This window comes from Macadamia integrifolia, chromosome 3, assembly GCF_013358625.1.
Source record: "Macadamia integrifolia cultivar HAES 741 chromosome 3, SCU_Mint_v3, whole genome shotgun sequence".
In the NCBI taxonomy this organism is placed as follows: domain Eukaryota; kingdom Viridiplantae; phylum Streptophyta; class Magnoliopsida; order Proteales; family Proteaceae; genus Macadamia; species Macadamia integrifolia.
Window position 1 is genome coordinate 13,599,636 of NC_056559.1, and position 20,431 is coordinate 13,620,066.

At 38.8% G+C, this 20,431-nt stretch overlaps 2 protein-coding genes across 4 annotated transcripts; both read right to left on the reverse strand.

Annotated features, from left to right (window-relative positions):
• Positions 1 to 24: 24 nt before the first annotated feature.
• Positions 25 to 6,223, reverse strand: LOC122073320 (probable diphthine methyl ester synthase). Its single transcript, XM_042637886.1, has 5 exons — positions 6,091 to 6,223; positions 3,850 to 3,915; positions 3,229 to 3,398; positions 2,991 to 3,115; positions 25 to 2,418 (listed from the first exon to the last, which is right to left on the reverse strand). The coding sequence occupies exons 3-5, from the start codon at positions 3,376 to 3,378 to the stop codon at positions 2,127 to 2,129; spliced, it is 567 nt and encodes a 188-aa protein (XP_042493820.1). The 5' UTR covers positions 3,379 to 3,398; positions 3,850 to 3,915; positions 6,091 to 6,223; the 3' UTR covers positions 25 to 2,126.
• A 1,131-nt stretch (positions 6,224 to 7,354) lies between these two features.
• On the reverse strand, positions 7,355 to 14,222 carry LOC122074875 (L10-interacting MYB domain-containing protein-like). 3 transcript variants are annotated; one of them, XM_042639854.1, is made up of 5 exons: positions 14,047 to 14,222; positions 13,492 to 13,656; positions 9,013 to 9,121; positions 8,120 to 8,455; positions 7,355 to 8,051 (listed from the first exon to the last, which is right to left on the reverse strand). In XM_042639854.1, the coding sequence occupies exons 3-5, from the start codon at positions 9,013 to 9,015 to the stop codon at positions 7,446 to 7,448; spliced, it is 945 nt and encodes a 314-aa protein (XP_042495788.1). In that variant the 5' UTR covers positions 9,016 to 9,121; positions 13,492 to 13,656; positions 14,047 to 14,222; the 3' UTR covers positions 7,355 to 7,445. The 3 variants fall into 3 exon arrangements, with proteins under 3 accessions (XP_042495788.1, XP_042495787.1, XP_042495790.1); XM_042639853.1 differs by lacking the exon at positions 13,492 to 13,656; XM_042639856.1 differs by lacking the exons at positions 9,013 to 9,121; positions 13,492 to 13,656.
• Positions 14,223 to 20,431: the final 6,209 nt, after the last annotated feature.

Consider the following 20,431-nt stretch of genomic DNA (forward strand, 5'->3'; position numbering starts at 1 on the left):
TTTCCTTGTTCAAGCACCAAATCTGCCTGATCTGTAAGCACCTTGACCAAACCTTTTCAGGTCTTGTTCCTGGCCACAAGAGAGGCACTTAACCAGCCGCTTGCTGTCTTCCGAGGCCTGTAGCAGCTTCAGCAATTTTTTGTCTCAAAGTTTCCTAATCTGGCCCCCAGATTAAGAACCAGCAGATCTCCCTCATCTGCGGACAAAACCAACAGTCCTTTGAAGGACTAATTGAGTAACATAAGGAGGCCAATTGATCAAAATTTGGTGGCCATTGGAGTCCTCTAGCTGCTGTTCTTGAAGGCCAACTTTAGTTACCTAATTGGGAACCTCTTCTCAGATCTCCCAAACCTGAGATCAGTTTGTAAAACCTTTTGGAGGGTTTGTTTAGCTCCACGAGAGAAGCATTCGATCAAAATTTGAGCTCCATCAGAGCTCCCTACAACCAGCTGCAAGCTTCCTCCTATTCAGCCAGATTTGAACTTTGGTTCTAAATCTGATTTCAGACTTGAAGTTGTGGGATCCTGACTGGGGTTGGGTAGTTCCTACCAGCCTTACATTAGCATGGGTCTTTCAAATGGAGTTTTACCAAGTGTCTTTTTGATGCAGATAAAACACATAAGTGGGCATATTTTAGTGGAAATAAGCCTTGGTTTGTGTTACATGTGCATTGGGTATTTGGTCCAATGGGTTTTCACTGTAATTGGTCAGTTTAATGGGCCTAAAATATGGGCAGGATTAAGAATACAGAATTTATATGATAGTGAAATTGTGGGGTTTGTTTAGAGTTCTATTTTTACTATTATATTGTAACAGTGGGGCTGGATTAGGTTACTATAAATCCAGTCTAGTTTCAGCCCCATTTCTTATTATTTTATAGAATCCTAGTCAACTATGTCCACCTTCAAAGCAAGCAATTGGCAGCTTAGTTTGAGTTTAGAGTTTTTCATTTAAACATATGTAAGGGTTCTACCCTACCCGCATATTTGATGAATTAATGAAAGGCTTTTGCTTTGCTTTAGCCTGTTGATTCAGGGTTGGATCAGTGGGATTCAGGTGTTTTAACTCTTGTGGATTCAAGAGGGTGGTACTGAACCTTGGTGGGATTCCTGATTATATCTTCTTTTTCTTCTTTGTCCTTTCTTCTATCAAATCAAGTAAGTTTCTGAACAACATTTCTATCTTCAACATACTAAGTTCTGCCATTCTTTTCAATTGTGTTTGCTTATATAAATATTGTTCCGTTTGTTAGGTTTCAGTCCTGTTCTTATTCAGTTTTCAGTTTCTGAATTCTAGTCCCAAGTTCTGTTTTCAAATCTTCTTCTAATGGAATTTCACCTTTCCTACTTGAAGTCAATTTTTTCAAAAACTATGTTTTCTAATCTGAGTTCAGAATATTGTTCTACTTATTAGTTACTGTTAATTCTATTCTGTGTCATAAAGTTTCTGCCATTGATTTCAGCAATCCTACTTCAAGTCTGATTCCCAAAAATCTAAATTTTTTTAATCTGGTTTACTATTCTGTTTCCTGTTTTCTTTTACTGTTTATTCAATTTTTCTAACTCTTAACTGAAGTTTTGATAAGAACTCTAAACCCTTTTTTTATGTTTTTTGGATGGGGATAAGAACTCTAATCTGTCATGCAATTCCGTGGAACTTGAACTATCCTACTCTCCCAGTAGGATTCCCCAATATCTGTGGATCTGTCCATCTTATTCAGACCAAACTAGACAGAATAACCTACCCAATCAAGAACAGCGTTCAACCAGAATTTGAGCATAACCAAGTCCTTTTTGAGTTATTTAAAAATTTTTCCTAATCTGGTTGCCTTTTTTTATATTTTCTGGGATCCTGTCACAAGCTGGTCTTACACTGAATCTCACTGGTTACCTTTTGGCCGAAATAAGTTTTTTCCCTTGGCACTAGCATGAATGGTTATAACACCCAATTAATATTGTTAAAGACCAGAAGAACTAATTATAGATGTACAGACGGAAGGCAAGTACAATTACAAACTTTACAAACAGAAATCTTCTACAAAATCACATTGGGTGATAATGCCTAGGAGCACTAATCTGTTGCTTTCTTATACCCTCAAGAAACAAACTCTCTACAGAGCCAGCACCTTAAATGAGCAAAACCCTAAGACAGTAATAACTAGAGGCTGAAAAGTAATATAAGTAAGTACCTAACAAGCAAAGTGTATGTAATCCAAGTACACGGTTTCTCTGAATCTTCTCATAGAAACTGTCAGGCCTCCACGTCTCAGTGAAGAATGGTATGGAGACAGTTTCTCCATATCGGTAGAGTTGCAAACCACAAACTCCAATAGCATTCATTACTGATGCATTGTGTATGACCTTGACTTCCACACCCAACTTCTTGGCTCGGACAACCAGATCAGAATGTGTTGTAGCTCTGTTTTCCGCATAAAAAATAAACAGCTATATGAGGATGGCAATTACATTAGAAAACAAAATCATGACATAAGAGAAACATTATACCGAGTCAAAAAAAGAAAAAGAAAAAGAAAAAAAGGGGGGGTTTAAAAACTTTGCAATGTTTTGCATATGCTATTGATGTGCAAAGCATAAACATACAACTGTTCCTCGAAGCTTAAAGTGGAAACTGTTCTAGTAAGCAGGTAAGATACACCACTAATCCAATTATGAGGCAAAAGCAACAAAGGTTGACCACATTGAGCAACAGGAATTTACTAACGCGCATTAACCACATTGGGCAATAGGAATTTACAAATTTACTAACACACACTAATCCTCCAGTTCATCAATCAAAATACCCCAAGATAAGGCAAGCAGAATACTTCTGTGAGTCCACAATCTATAAATCCAACTCAGGAAAAGATCAAAATTTTGTGACAGTTACGATAACTGTATCAAACAATTCACAGAATTCTGAGAGCCTAATCATAATAATTAAAACAAAGTAAAAAACATAAATGTAAAATCATAGAAAATAATGTAAGTTACCCAAAAGGATCCCCGACAACCAGGAAGGCCACATTAGAACCCCCAGACTCCGCCAACATATCATCAGCCTGTTCTTCAACCTTTTCTCTGTCTGCAAGTATGATGGGCCTCCCATATAACTCTTCCTGCCAAGCAAAAATCTCACATTAATAAGGAAAAGGTAGAGATACGAATTCATCAACCGATACAAGTAATAAGCATCTTGATCAGAACAATATGTAAAAGAGAAGCCAGTTACCAAAGTCGAAAGGCCATCAGAAGAGAGACCAAACGACAGGAGAGAAGTGTAGGCTTCCATGTACACTTTATCACATTTTCTCACAGCCTCCAGACCTCTAAGGGTGATATCTCTCTCGTCTCCCAGACCCAGACCTATTATATACAACATCTCTCTTCCGTTTCTCCGAGCTTCAAGCAGTACAATAGATACTAAATGAGTCTTGATCACAGTTAGTAAGTTCAGGTACAGCAAAAAAAAGAAGAATAATACATACGGGTATTCAACTGAATCAGTAATACTTTTAAAAATGTGACTCTACAAAACATTTACGACAATAATACAGTATGCGTTTAATACGTATTTAATACATTCATATGTAAAAATCCAAAAATAAAAAATGCACGCATATATTCAGTATGCAACAGGCATGTACATCTTCTAAAAAACAAAGCAATAGCATCTAAACTATGACTTTATCAAAAGGAAACCTGACAACTAAAGAAAAGCATAGAATCTTGAGAGCAGAATGAGAACAGAGAAAAGGGAGTTTGTTCCGTGAAGGGAAAAAACACGAGACTATAAAAAATGCAAAATAGCAACATAGACAAATTTCAGAGAACAAGAAACAGGGTCACTGACCTGAGCTAAATCACGTAGCTGTGTGCAAGTGAGGGCCTTCTGTAATCAGCAACTACCCCAAATGCCCTGAGAAAAAGAAAAAAACCATTTAGTAGACCACCAATGCATATTCATGACTAGTATTCTCGGAGAGAGAGAGAGAGAGAGAAGCAAAATGTTGTGCTTGGATCTGCTTAAAAAAAATATGATAGGAACGGCTTCAGTGATCCAGTCAGAGTCCGGTCGACCGGATACTTACTGCTAGACTTCTGGTTGACCGGATCCTACCAGTTCGAACCGAAAGGGTTCGGTCAGAATGGGTCTTGGGCTTGGTCTTTTGTCCTTATTTTTTGGACAGGCTGCACAGAAACAGCCATATCTTGACCATATGAACTCAGATTGAGATTCGAAATGCATTGATTTCGTAACTCAAAACACTACATCTTTGTAGAAGAATACATCTTTGTAGAAGAAAACATCTTCTGATACTAAATTTTGAAATGGCTAAAATGCCATTGAACATGGACATTGCTGTTTTCTCAGCAATAGTTAAGACATGTTATTTTTAGCATGTTCCTCCTAACCTTATTTAGGTCATGACTCTTGGCCATTTGGTATTTACTAAGGTCATTCTAAGGCACTGAAGATGTTTTTATGCAAATGCTCATGAGTGTGTGTAGTGCATGTAGTGTGTATGCACTATTACATATGATAAATAAAAATCTCCTTTTGTCTTTGTGGGCGGTCTTCAACAGTATTCATGTCGATCTTCAAGTCTCCAAGTGTTAATGTTTTGATATATTCCTCGAGTACCAATATCTTTACATCTTGATTCCTTAGAGTTTTGGAGTGTGGACATATCCCCAACATATATTTCATATTTTTTTTTTCTGGGTCAGCATATTTCATAAATGGTTACATCAGGTTAAGAACTGAGGAGTATTTACATCTAAAAATGGATTTACATGCTTGATTATGCTTATATCATTTAAGAAGAAAAATTGTATCAGTAAAATTACGCCTTGTAGGGCTTACATCCAAACCCTGTTCCAAACTTATTCTTCTCCAGGCTTTTCCCTAACCCCAGCCCCCCCCCCCCCCCCCCCCCTTTTTTAGGTTCTTTTTTAACCAGCAATGTGCATCCCGAAAGGTCTGTAATGGGTCGCAATTGAGATATTGATTTTTCACCATCTTAAGACTGCCACTATCTAGTAATCAACTCAAACAGTGCATATTGATTTCAATTGAGATTATGGTTTTTCACTTGCCAACATGGATGCCTCAAGGATTCAAACCCCCAGCTCAGAAGACTAAACAAAAGCAAGTAATTGACCAAAACAAATAAGAAAAAATAAAATTAAAAACTCCACCCAACATAACCAACTCTAATCCAAGCAACCTTCAGATTCTCATAAGCACGATTAAACAGAAAAAATGACTCATACACGAGACATTTCTCTGGTATTGGATTGCTTCATCAAGGAACCTTACCAACATCTATTCCGGAAGCAGCAAACAGAAACTTCAAGAATGGCTCCTTTAATAAAATTCTTTACTGCTACAAACTTAAACTTTCATCCTCCTTCCTTCCGTCCTTCCTTCATCCATTTTCTCCTCTTCTCTTCTTTCTCTTCTGAGGTAACTCAGGTTAGTATTCTTTAATGACTCTCCGGCTTTGATTTTGTCTTCGCTTCATGTTTGGTCAGTTGGCTTTTTTATTCAGAAAAAAAAAAAAAATCTTCTTCTTCTTCCTCACGGCAATGGCCACATCTTTTAATCCTTTTTTTTTTTTAATCTAATTCTAATTTTAAGAACCAAATCTGTTATCATTTGTCAATCGTCGTCGTTTTCTATTTAGTATAATAACAACAAGAACGATTTCAATTATTTTCTCCCGTGGATATGAACAGAACTAGTCTCACTAACGTTGGTTTCATCTTCGATTTCAGTTTACTAGGAGGAAAGGTAGGTAAGGGAAGTCAAGCATAAAGGAGGGATTTTTCCATGGCTAAGATCAAAATTTTGTTTGCAGGCATGGAGAATGATTCTTGGATTACGTCTCTTACCTGTGCAAGCTCTGTTATTCAAAGGTTTAACACATTACCCAGTTACTTCCCTTCCCAAAACAAAGAGAAAACACAGAAACATCCCTAGAATCCACACCAAGGTACTCCTGCAATTGTCCCCTCTCTCGCCCTGGTTTTCGAAACTTCCCTAAAACAGAACCCTGAGAGCGAGAGATAGAGAGAGAAAGAGACATACCTACGAGAGCTGCCTGAGCGACGGGAGTGAGCGGCGAGAGCTGCGTGTGAGAGACGAGGGGTTTTATGAAAAGGGTTTTGAGGTTTTTATCGGGAACAATTTCTCGTTTTATTTCCCCAAGATCATCTTAAAATTGAAGCTTAGGTGTTACGTCATCCCACTCTTGGGGAAAAAAATCGTCTCTAACTTGGATCTGGTATAATTTCGAGAAATATCACCTTCATGGGGTGACACGTGTATTGATACCAATGCAATGGTCTAGATCTGGTATTTATACTAATACAACCCCACTCTTGGGATGACTTTTTGAACCGATCCGCTTCTTGGACACAGATGAGAGTGGTGTTACCAAATGCCTTTTTCCCATTTCTGTTCTAAAATGGAATCTAGAACATAAAAGATTATCTCCATATCCTTACCAAACGGGCTCTTTGAAACCACGAGTTAAATGGTTCGGTTCGTTTTCAACTCATTTAGCTAATCGTCTTGAAACTTGAAACCATAACCAAACCATTTTCTAAACTATTTTGTAATTTCGATGTAAACGGCTCAATTCAATTTTCGTAAATGATTTCGATTTCAAATTCACATCCTTAGAAAAATGGCATCATTTGTGTCCAAAACAAGGCTTTTGAGATGGGCTAAAAAATACTAATGGGATTGGTAGCCTAATGGTGAAAAAACCCCCACCCATCACCGCTCGAGTCGAATAATTGTGGGTTATCTTTGCATACCCCACTATCACTCATTGGTCCTGCGAAAACACCATGTACGCCCCAAGGCCCAGTCTTAAATTCTTAACAGTTGTTCATAATTGAACTTCGGCCGAGGCTGGTCCATATTGTTTAGTCAAAGTCGCCTCGAAAGACATTGTAAATGATTTTTGTGAATTTAGAATGCCGGGAATGCCCGAGTTAAGGCTGTTTTTGAAACGTTAGCAAAGCCGAAGAAAATCCCAAATTAAAAACTTGAATGATAACTGAAGAAGGAAAAGAAAACTACCATGCTTCAAGGTTTGTAACTGATTTTCTCTTCTCCAAGGATCAATCCTGAGAATTTGAAAATGAGTTGCAACACTGTCCTTAAATGGCCCTTCCTATGAATCTCTCTCTACTTGGGTCTCTACCGGGCTATATGCTCTAAATCTAATGAACTATTACCTACCAAACACGCAGTGCCAAACTTAAAAGACTGGAATGCAACATTGGCCGCCCCACTTAGCAACCAGAATTGAACAGAGTGTCTCACCTACTACGACTTGGAATTCAAACAAAACTCGAAAAGATAATTCACTAGAGCCAAATGTAACTGTACAGGTCATGATACACATAATGCCATAGAAATGGTCCAATATCTTAAACCATGGAAACAGATGGAACAACACACTTGCCCTGCAACCATGTCAACCTTTTCTCACTTTTGAGAGATAAGAAAGTCTCTCTCGGGTTGGGTTTCTCAAAAAGATCCAGAGCAGCAAAATAAAGGTTGTGATCAATCCCCGACATTTCATCCAAAACTCTAATGCAGTTGGTTATCGAAAATTGGTCCTCACTCGGTGACATGGCAGTTGCCCTTAACTTTGAAGCAGTTGCCATCTCCAACATAGCTTCAGCTAATGCATCATTCATAGCCTCCTGACTTTTCCTGCGATGGGATGTACTGAATGGTGCCTTGGATCGACGCTTCTTTCGACCATCAGTTGTGTTCAATTCCACACCCGAGGGTGATGAAGAATCATCTTGCCCCAATATTAATGATAGCGACGGATCAACAGGCATAATAGTAGCTTTAGGACATGAAGTTGAGCCAGCAGGATCAGATATAAGTGTTTCCCTGTCCAACTCAGCATAGTGACTTGATTGTGCATACATTCCATCAGCCCCTGATTCAGAGAATATTGTGCATAGCTGTTCATAAATGGGGCACTCCTTGATTTTGATTGACTCAGGCTTGGAAGGTGCCTAATGAGAAGTTATCAGAAAGATACAATGAGAATAACAACACGAAATGCTAGAAAGAGGAAATGTACCTCGAAGTAATCTTCCCATGGTTCAGATGTTAATAAGCGCTGAGATTCATTGAAACCAATGCCACTTTGATCAAAAACCGACTTCATATTATAGTATCGAGTCCTCAGAACAGTGAGGTGTTTCCTCAATTGTTTCTTATCGAAGTTCAGACCTGTTTGCTTGTTAAACTCTTCGCGTATAAACTTCCACGTTTTCTTGTCAAAAACATTGTTTGGCCTTTTCCCCTGTTGAACCTGCTCAACCACCAAGTCCGCAAATATCTTATCCAGAGATGCAGTCCACCTTGTCCTCAACCGGTCTTGCTTGAATTGATTTTGATTTCGTTGATCATCCATCTACAATTTGAAAGTTGGAAACCAATGCACGACAAAACAAATTTAATTACAAAGTCTAGTCAAGACCAAAAGCATCCCAACCAACCAGAAAATATTGCGTAAAAAAATAGACAAGGAGTATGAGATTGATACAGCATCCACGCTCATCATATTCTAGATTGAGACATTAATAACACCAACCCAACCCCAAGAGCAAACAAAGGTGCCTATCACCAAAGTCATGGTATGTATAAATGATCTGATGAGTAATGTAAGGCTACTGTATTTAACCCGTTTTTGAAGACCGAGTTGTCATGCCTCTAGTCATAATTTGGTCAGCCTGCCTCCTGTAAGTCTGTGATGTGCACATCACTAATTTCCAAGAACAAATGACTTGCATGTTAAAAATTTCCTTGGCATGTATTTTACAAGCTATATACTTGGACTAAAAATGGCAGATATGGCCATAAAAACCCTTACATTTTGCATAGCATTACAATTCAAAGTCACATCCCTAGCTAAACCCCATAATCACAGGATCATAAGATTACAATATGAACCCAAAGTAATGGACTGACCATTAGAACTTGATATTGTTGACTAATCAACAAACAGTCTGGTAAGGCAGTTAAATCTTTTGGACCACTCAAACTAGATGGTCAGACTACCAGTTCATGAATAGTGTTCCTGCAGAAGGGAAGTGAAAAACATTTAGTTAGATAGGCATTTTGCAAAGATTTGAATTCAAGGCCTTCTATGAATACCAATAACATTACCAGCAAGCCAGATCTAGCTCGTATTCAAACTTTCCAGACAAAACAGTTAAACATTGGTCACAGGGATAACCCCCGATAGGCCTCATTTTTTAAAAATTCAACCGAATAGTTTGTGGCAGTGATCTTTTCATCACCCACTAATGCTGATTGGAGCAAAATAAGAGCCCAGTATGATCAATGCCTTATCCTATAAATGTTTGTATAGCACTGTATTTATTTATTTGTCCGACAAATAACAATTTTATTGGGAAGAAAATGAGGTAACTGCATACCCTATAAGGAGAATAATCCTCTAATACCCCCAAAACTCAAAGTCATAAAAACTAAGCAGCGAGGACAGCTACACCATAGGGGGAAATTTATCAACCATAATAACAGTTTTGGATCCATCTTCTGATGACATGAAGAAATATCGAAAAATGGAAGAACCGCAATACATAAAAGCTGAAGAGGAAGAAGAGAGCATCAACAAATACAGATGAGTGCTCTACAATCTGGCCCAGTAATTAGTAATTCAGTTTTCAAATCCTCCAAAATGGAGAGGACATTATCATCCAAGCATACTCTATCTCACCCATTCTCAAGCATGCATCAACCAACTAAGACTCTTCCGGCCTCGTCAGTGAATCAGATATCGGAAAACAGCAAAATTAAAATATTCCCCAAATCTTGACATGGGAAGCAGGCAGTGAAATATGAATTCTTAAGGTCAGCAACTACAGAAAAATCCACCTCCACGCTCCAACAAATCCATCAAAGATGATAAAACAATTGACAGAATCTGAAACTTTCTACAGCAAAAAAAAATAGTAGAATTAGATACAATTCTTAATTCTTAAGACTTTCTATTTTCTAAAAGTAACCCAACAAAGCTCTTCACCTTGAGCTTTCCTAAAATTAGGACCAACAGAAATATCTTCTAACTCTAAATGTCTGACTTGCAATGAAAGGACCTTTTCAAGTGTATCATTTTATGATCCAGTTTCTGTCCATATTTGACCACAACCTATCAAACAACAGGTGAATTACACAATCTTAAGCCCATGGTTACCTAATCAAATAAGCTTTCCAGCATAAACATAAAACATGTTGATAATGTCGGATAGAAAACATGCATGAAAAATAAGGTAGCAAATAGAGACCATTATCTTCCTTTACCTATGATTAGTCCACCTCTGTAGAGAACTGATATTTCATATCAATGATATAAAGAAACTAAGTAATATTGCAGAATCAATCTTGATCCAATAAAACCAGCAAGAGATCAATCGCAACAGGATTGCATACAGGCACAAAAATCCCTAACACTCTCACCACCAAAGGCTTGCAGGAATGGAATCACCACAGTAGGGTTTGATAGGAATCACCAACAAGGGGGCTGGAACTGCATCACCACAGCCCAAAGGGACAGCATCACCACTGCACCAACAAGGCTGAAGCCAAAACTTACTTTCATTCCATCATGTCTGAGCTGCTAACAACCTTACATATATATAGACTAGTCATCACAGAAGGAAAAATAAAAAATAACACAAAATCAGAAATAGAATTCTTCCCTCCCATCATAAGATAAGAGTGGAAGTTTCCTAACCTAGGAATACTGGAGATGAACTCCTTAAATCTTGCCTTGTTGATAAGATTCTTGCGGCAATCAAATCTTCATTTAACTGGACCCCACTAGAAGACGTTAATGGCTCACACCAAGACTATTTGTAGACTGAAGAGTCAGTTTCCTATAATATAAGAAACCTGAAATGCGAGCACCATTGGAGTGAATAATTAGGACCCGAAAGTCCAGCTCGGGGCCACACATGCTGGAACTTAGGAATTTCAAAATCTCCGTATGTGAACATTGAATTTGGGTAAAAAAACTGGTTCAGTATTGAACCAGTCGAGACCACATAAACCTCCTCTTCTCCCTGAGATGTGCATCACTAAGTGCCTCCACCTAACCCAGCCCTTGCATCATGATTGCTTACATTAATAATATGATGGTAGATTCATTTGAAAGAGCCCATTAACTCTCACTTGAACTGGATCAGAGATGACTGTCAACCCAGGATAGCAGGTTCCATCCTTGTTAGCTTTTCCTTGTCAGCAGTCTGGGTGTTCACTTACCAAAACGCAAAATAAATAGGGGGCAATTTTAGAAGTAAGGAGAAGAGATCAATTCTCCCCCCCCCGGCCCCACAACCAGCAGACCATTTTCAGAACTTACTGAACTCTCCCATCCCTGTCTACATGCACAGTTTCTTACACTATAAAGTTTCATTTTCCACATGGGCTTCAATTATACGTCATTTCAAATGCTTTTTGCGAGTTGATATACATTAGCTATTTCCAGCACATGTATATCTGCTTTCATGATAAGTAATCCTCAAGGGGACTACATCAACTTTAAGCCAATATGAATGAAGAGTTCATAGCAAGCTTGGTAGTATTACAATAAAAATAAAATAAACAAATAAAAATTTGACCTCACACAAGAAGAAAAGCATGAACTAACACGTTTAATGTTCAGTTTTCATCATTCACTTGCATATGCAACTATGACCCAAGATCATAGTTTGAAATTTTGACCAAAATGTCGAAATTTCAAAATTTTGGTTTCAACACGATATGGCATGCAAATTGAGGGTCTTCAATGTTTTTTTTTTTTTTCACCAAACTAGACCATACTTCGATCTGTTTCGGCCATTTCAGGTATATTTCGGTTTCGACTAAGCTTGAACCTTACCCAAGATACAATATGCAGCTTGCAAGTTGGATCTTCTTGAAGCTTCAATATTGAAGTTTAACTGAAGCTGAGTGCAGATTGTGCAGTTTTCTTTTCTATTCTTGATAAGAGAAGAAACTCGGGTAATTTCTTGTGACATCATGTTGGTAATGCCCAGAGCTTCTAAATGGAAAATTAGAACCTAGTGAGATCATAAAATTACAAATTGATTCTCGGCAATGTGCAATACAATATCTATAACATTAGTTCAAGTGGTGATGGGTCACTATTTCATGTCGGTGCATTGCTACAGCAGTTAATGTTTTGATGTGTCATTGTCAAAACCCAATTGTTGTAAACAGCAGAAAATTCATTAGAGTTTGAAAGCATATTAGAGGATTCTACAATTCAAGGCATATTATAAAGAAGCAAAAAATACGAACAAAACAATAATTGCCACTGGATAGATATCTTCTTGGAGAAGAATAAATACAATGGATCTTGCAGACCCGATCTATAATAAGTCAGCCGCCAGCCTATGCTGAAGGGAGTACATGAATATTAAAAATAAAATAAATGATCCATAGGAAACTTCATCAACCTACTGTCTATTTTTTTCTTTGGGACGGTGTCAATTACTTCATTGGTATGAGCTTGAAGAATGATAGGGCAAGTTTTCTTTGGGAGGAAAGGCTCTCAGATAAAACCCTACAAGAATAATGATGACTGAAATTTTATAAAATATACCACAGTTTTCTAAGCCAGTAAATGCTTCTTAGATGTTCACCAAAATATAAATGTGCTTCACCAGAAGGGATTTCACTCCCAGATTAAATTAACTCATTCCAATGAATCCCATGATCCACTTTCCTCAAAGATTCTCAAGATAAAAGAATTTTCACAAGAGTGGAGTTGTACAATATAAAAGTAAGAAGAGGCGGAGCCAAAACATGACAGGAGAAAGGAAAAGAGGAGAAAGCTTGAATAAATAGAATTTGAGAATCCTGGCAATTACTAGAGGATGCTAGTGCAAGTAAATGTCGAGAAGAGCTGTTTAGAAGATGTGGACTAATTTGACTCTAGCATATAGAATAGTTTTTGTAATTTTTTTCCTCCAGCTGAACTTACATAAAGAAATGAGTAACGGCAATAAAGTTGATACCAGGGCATATGGCATGACCTGAGTCTGATTCTTTTACTAGAAGCTTTGCCATTTTATGTTTTTAAGAGTTTATAGGCAGTTGGGTAATTGTTGGAAGAAGCTTTTTTTATGGAAATGTTGAAAGCTAAATAATTAGATGGGCAGATTTACCGTTTAGGTTAATATGGCTTCAATGCATCTCACTTTCTGTTGATTCTGGTTTCATTCAGGGACTTCCATCATAAACCCAATCAACTTTACATGATAACTAACTAACTGACTAACTATATATATATATATATAACTTTACATGATAACTTCTCCATCCCCTTTACCATGATCATTATCAACTTAAATGCTGGGATTATGTTATCTGCCTTGTGGTTAAAAGTTCAGCCAGAGAACAGAAACTGAAGTATCTTACCATTCACCCTTTCAAAAGTGGTCTCGACTCTCCAGAAAGCACTTATTTTCAGGGGCTAACCTCTACATTCTATAAAACTTGAGGAAGGAATACAGAAAATCGCTTCCTGCATGCCACATCTCCACCAAATCTCACCAATCACCTCAACTCACCCAGTGACTAAGCCTGAAAATCGTTGGAAGGATACCCAATCAAAACATGCAAGCCCAGAGGGGGTAAAAGAAGTAACAAAAACTGAAGCTTTGTGGGATAATCCAACGAGAAACCAAGGTACACCAATTAATTTCACTTTTCAATAAGAGTAATCTACAGTTCTGGAAACACTACAACAGACTTCCAACATCACAATACAATTTTACGATTTTTCAGCATTAAAATAGCAGCAGCATCCATAACGCAACAGGAACTCTGTAAAACGAATGGAATTCGAAGACTACAACTAAAAATTGTAAACTATATAGCAATTCATACCGTAGATGATGCAAGAAACATGAATGAAACTTTTTCACAAATTTAAAACTAGTGAAGAATACACTTATTGGGTTAAGATTCCACCTCGAATTACGGCTTGCTGCGATTCTCTACTTTCGCCATGAGTGACATTCTTGAAAGGTGACGCCGACGTCGATGGAATCGAACCAGATGGAAACCCTAACCCTACCACTCAACTCATAAAGCACGATTGGATGAAAAAGGAAGGATCGTTTCTTCCCCACATTTAAGTTCAAACCAATAAAGGGTTAATGAGAGCAAAACCCTAACGGAACAAGAAAGAGAAGAAGGGCGCGGGAGTACGAAATTATAAAGCTTAAATTCCAATTCCAAATGTTTTAAATTGAACTACACAGCGGGTGTAACGAAGTAACGACTATAACGGGGCCCTTTTTTTTTTTTTTATTGGGAAGTAAAATGTGCTTCAGTGGGAGGGCCATCCCCTCCGGAGGCCGTCAATTTGGAATCCACAACTCACGGTCCCACGTTATGCTGACATGGATCCTTATCCATAAACTTGACGGCTTAGGGGTAGTGAAGAAGACTATTGAGTATTTTGGTGTCCATCCTTATAAAAAAAATATATAAAAAATTTGATTTTGTACCCATTGGATTGGTGTTGCGTGCCATTGATAATCACATCACTTATTTGGGATAAATCAGCTGCTTTGACTCTTCTCCAACTACTTGGGCATCTATCTCTCCTTTGATCAACATTTAACGGTTGAGAAAGTTTGGACACGCATCTCAACGCCTATCAACACTTGAGAATGCATACATATTTCTTCCAACTGTTAGATGAGTAATTAGAGGATCGTTGGCTTTGGAGATGATCTTTTCTTGATATAGCCATAGTTTATAAGGTCTGAAATGACAATAAAATAAGTACGAGTATAGTTAAATAGACTAGATGGTAATAATATATTTCAAAAATCTTGCAAAATAATATATTTATATATATAGTAGTAAAAATTATATGTGCAAATGCACATATGGCAAAAATTATCAAAAATTAATCTAAAGTATATATATGTTGTCTTACGTTTTGAGAGAGAGAGAGAGAGTATGATGAAAACAATAAAATGGATTAAGGAACTCAATCAATAAGCTCTGTCATCCCATATATATGAAAACAATATGAAAATGTGATTAAAAACCTTAAATACTTGATTGTAAATATAAAAGTTAATATTTAATTATTGAGAAACTCAATAGAACCCATCATATTGTATCGTAGTAACAAATGATTAAACTAAGAAACTCAAGAACAAATAACCACTCCAAACTATTACTAGAGTTAGAAAATAAATTTAAAAAATAACTTAAGCTAACCTACACGATCGAAGTAACCATTTAGTTGTGATAATTCAATATTGATTTAAACTGGTAAAAAGAGCTCTGCATCTCCAACCACAAATCCTTCATAATTTCAGTTAAAGTGCATGAGCAAAAAATACCATTGAGTATTTGAACCGAGTGTAGCTGAAGCTATAACTAAAAGGATAACGGGTTTCACCATTGAAGAACCTATAAGGCCATCAAGGGTAGCCAAATTCTGGAAGTGGCCTTAGGGACATGGAATTCATGGACAACTTGTTTGTGTAGTCATTAGTGTACCATGTAAGATGCAACTTTCCACCTATATATCAAACACTTCGAGTGAAGGGATGTCATCAAATAATCTAAATCTCATGAGAACAACATAGTTGTTTTCAAAACCCTATCAATGGCTCCCTCTTTGATTCTCCCAATTATAGTTGCATTCTCACCATAGTTTTTGAAGTATCATCCATATTCCAAATCAACCATGAAATTACCAGCAAAAAAAAAGGTTAACTAATTACACTTTAATATTTTGCAATTTGATTGATAAGACACATTCCTAATAGTACCTGCATTTAGTGATTTTGCAATAACATCTTCATTTGAATCATCAAGCCATTTTTGTCCATTAGCTGTTACATCTATTGAATAACAATTAGATACAATGTACCTGTAAATCACAAAAGGATTAAGAAACAAAAATGAATAATTAACTATTAATTCAAATGGTCTAAAAGGAGAATAGATCCAAAGAAGGGGAACATTGCCCATTAAGACCCCACTTTCTTCTAATAGTCTATCTCAAATGTTCTAGGTCATTGGGGATTTTATTAACATTGTTGAAGGAGCACATAACCAACTAATTAGCTAAGGAGAACAAAATACCAACTAATAATGCAAACTTAAAAAAACTAAAAATACGGCAAGAAAGAAAGAAACTTTTAAACTTCCTATGGGTAGAAAAAGATGAAGAGGCTACTAGGGGTTCGAAAGATTTCGATGTGGACTTATGGCCTTAAAATCAACTACTAGAGCTTTGAGAATGCATCTAGCGACATCTATTCATGAGTCCAACAGAGAGCCTTGTCTACCTCGTACGTAGCATCCTTGGGCATTGGCAAAAGAGATGCAGGTGGCCTTGTTGCAGCCTTGCTGGCGGATCAAGCTTGGAACACCAATTGAGCAACCATGAGTTCTCTCCATACAAAGAGACTTTTGTTTGGACAATTAGCAAGAGAAATTAGGCCTTTAGGGGATGTGATTTTGATTGAATTTCTTATCAAGATAGAAGGAGAGAGAAACGTGAGAGAAAGGAGGAAAATAATTTAAAGGGAAAATTACGTCCCCCTCCCCTTTAGTTTACCGAAATTACATGTGGATCAAAGAGTTTGAACCAATTACGCCCCCCTCCCTTGTATTTTCTAAGATTCTTACAATTAGGTCCAATCCGTTAGTCACCGTGAAATTAGGATTGTTACTTGGTGACATCACCTTATATAATACCTTTTAATGCCAAAAATACCCTTATATATATATATGAACTTACCAATATACCCTTTCATAAAGAGGGCTTCATTCTTCTTCAACTATCCTAAACTTTGGCGGGACCAGGACCATTTGCACTCCAAAGATGCAGACTACCTTGCTTCTTCTCTGAAGAATGTTTTACAGAGTTCTGCCTCTGCATTTTAATCTTCAATCCGGTTGAAGATAGTCTCCTAGATTTAACGTTAGGTTGCACTTTGCACTTTGAGAGAGAGAGAGAGAGAGAGAGAGAGGGGTTCAAGGTGAGAGTAATGGGCTTTTATAGTGGAAATCTTAGTGGGGAGTAGGAAAAATCAATTGGGGAACATTCTCCCTCGTTCCTGCCATTATCCACTGATGAAAATAAATTCAGATCTTTCTCCATTTTCTCTAGTTATGTAATGTACATAACCACCTTCATCGAAAAAAAGAGAGACCGTTTTTAAAGCGCTATGTATTGTGATTGGGCCATGGTGAGCCTGCTCAGACTCTGCTCCTCTCTTCTCTTTGTAATTCCGTTTCTGCTTCTCACAGATTTATGCTTCGTCGACTCTGCAGATCCACAGCAGATCTCACCAACCCCTGCCCCTGAAAGCGGAGGATCCAACCCTCCTCCTCCCTCTCCCAAATCCGGTGCTCCAGCACCCGGACCTTTTGATTCTACTCACCTCCGCTAACCCAATAGTCTGATCTGGCACCTACTTCTTCTCACCATCACCATCGGATGTTGCTAGTGACATCATTCATGGCTCCAAAGGCATCATCTGTAATACCCTACTTCTTAAACCCGATCTGATTACGTGGTTGATCCAGTTTAACCATGCAGGAACCGAACCAGAGGGAGTTAGAGCGGGTTTCTTATGGGCTATGATGGCAAGGGTGACCTTAAACACCAGCTGGCCCGACAAGTCCGAGCCAGTGCCAGAAGAGACGGGAGTGCCCAAGCCGTGTACATGCACCTACCATAAGGCCATGTATGGATAAAACATGTATTATAGCCGTATATTAAGGTATATACGTATACTACATCGTACGCTAGGGTGGGGTTCGCGCCAGCCCGAACTCTGTCAAAATCTCAAGTTTTGGCCCTCAGGTGGGCAGACAGGTGGGCGCACCCACCCACCTGAGTGACCCATCCATGTGCACTATTTAGTTATTTAAGAAGTATATATATAGCATTTATGATTTTCTTTTCTTTTTATTTATGACACCCGTACGTTGGTGAGGATAGTAAAGAGGAGAGAGAAAAGAAAGGGAAGAAGAAGGGAAGAGAAGGAAGAGGAAGAAGAGAAGTATTTCAGCGGCGTCGAAACTTGATCTTCCCATTCCGGCGCCGGAAGAGTGATCTTCAACTCTAGATCTACATTTGGAGGTAAGCAAAGTCGGGTTCCTTAAACATTCACCATACCCAAGCTTAAGCCCTTGATTCGAGTAGGGTTTCTTGAGATCTTGTAAATCCCCTTTGAAATGATGAATCTAAGGTTTAATAGATGATTTATGTGTTGATCTTAAGGATTTGAAGAGGTATTGACAAGGTGAAAGAAGCATTGTGGGTTTGAAGTGATTTGGAGGGTTTGAAGTTGTTATTGAGCAAAGAAGGTAAGATGGTTTCCCATCACTTGAATCTAACCTAGATCTAGGTTAGAGCCATCCTATAAGACTTGAAAGTATGAAGAATGGGTTGGGAAAAACCCCCATTTGAATCCCCAAAGAATGGAGAAAGTTGGGAAGAAACAGCAGTTTTCCCGCCAAGACCGGTGGGTAGGACCGGTGGGCCATCTGGCCCGCTTGTGAGCACCCACCTGAGAGGGCAGGGCCTTCGGGCACAATCGGCGGGCCAGACCGGTGGGCCAACCGACAGGCCAGCCTACCCGCCTGTCCAAACCGGTGGGCTAGACAGCCCACCTGTCTGACCCACCTGTGTGGCCCAAAAGTGATTCTTATGTCCGATTAGACCCAAATCGGACGTGTGACCTTCTTTTAACGTTCTAAACATGATTTTGTCATCGGATCTCATTAATTTTGATCCTAAAATGGTGAAGTACTAACCCTGCTCAATTATGTTAGGATCACCAAATCCTACCCGTTTCGCACCGGATCTCACCCGTACCGAACGGGAATCCTTGAACGCTACAGGTAAGTGGGGAGAGGACGTTTGGCCTTGTTTCAAGGCATTGTTTGGCATTCATTTACTTGTATCTAGTCTAGTCATGCCATCATGAATATGCTATGTAAATTAGTCATCCTCACATTGTTATGCATGTGTGCTATGTTTACTTTCTAAATGCCACGTGATGAGATGCTTATACGATGAATGCTGACACCATGGTGCATAATGCATTGATAGACTAGATGTCGTAGTCGGCTTGAAAACGAGTGCATTGGTGGCCCGTGGAATGGGACGCGGAGGCACTATGCAATCGTACTATTGTCATATAGGAGCATGCGATTTAGGATTTTCACCATCCTGTGCTACGGCCCTTCCCAACAGGGGTTAAGGTGTTGGGTTACCATTTGGGGGGAAGCAGTGGTCGCGGTTGTCGGGTCACTGTGGCGGTTAGACATAACGCCTGGTGGGTCAATAGGACAGTCGGCAACCCCGGTGATACATTCAAGAGGGCCAATCATACTGCTTTAAAATTGCTAGAGTCAGCACCTTTAATTTCAGTCATTTACTTTTCTGTTGAGAGCCGGTGGATGGCATTGTCTTTACTTTTCCGAGTACTCACGGTGGGCCTTCTCTGACAGCCCTATAGGCGTATCGCGGGATGGAGTTTGCGGCTCGTACCCGGAGTATACGTGCATTGTGGCTGTAGTAGCACTAAACCGAAGACTTAGTAATGTTGCTTAGGTGGATGTGAATCAAAATGTATTGCATTGCATGTAGTGCATATGATGTGTTTTGCTGTGTGGACTGCTTTGTGGTCCATCTTTCCACTTGCTGAGCTAGTAAGCTCATCCCACGTGTGCATCCCCCCCTTTTTAGATGATTTTACAGGTCATACATCTGAAGAGCACGGGGCGGGTCCCACAGTCGAGTTCCCCGAGGAGGACTGGTGGACCCCTGAGGAGTTAGAGCACGGCACTGATTGCTCGTGCGAGAGTTGTGCTATGGGACCGCAGTTCTGATGCCGAGCTGAGCTCCACTTTGAGGCCGAGCTGAGCTCTACCATGTGATGCCGAGCTGGGCTCAAACCATGATGCCGAGCTGAGCTCTAGTCTTGATACCGAGCTGAGCTGTGTACTCTGATTATTTTGATGGTTTCCTTTACATACTTGATATGTGAATTGTACTTCTATTGTGTAAATATCATGCATTCGGCCCCACATGTATATAACTATTGTATCACAATTCGAGTATCAAGTATTATGAGATTATTCACAGGTAAAACTTAGTCTTCCGCTGACCTGATGAGCTTTTATTAGTTGTGTGTATGCTATGGTGGAATACAGTATCAGATGATCCTGGCAGGTTTGGGTTAACCGGTGTTAACCCGGTCACTGGCCCGGTTCAGTGCGAACGGGGTGTGACATCATCACTATCGGATGATGCCAAAAACCCTTTTTGATTTATGCATTCCCCTCATATTAACAGATAAAA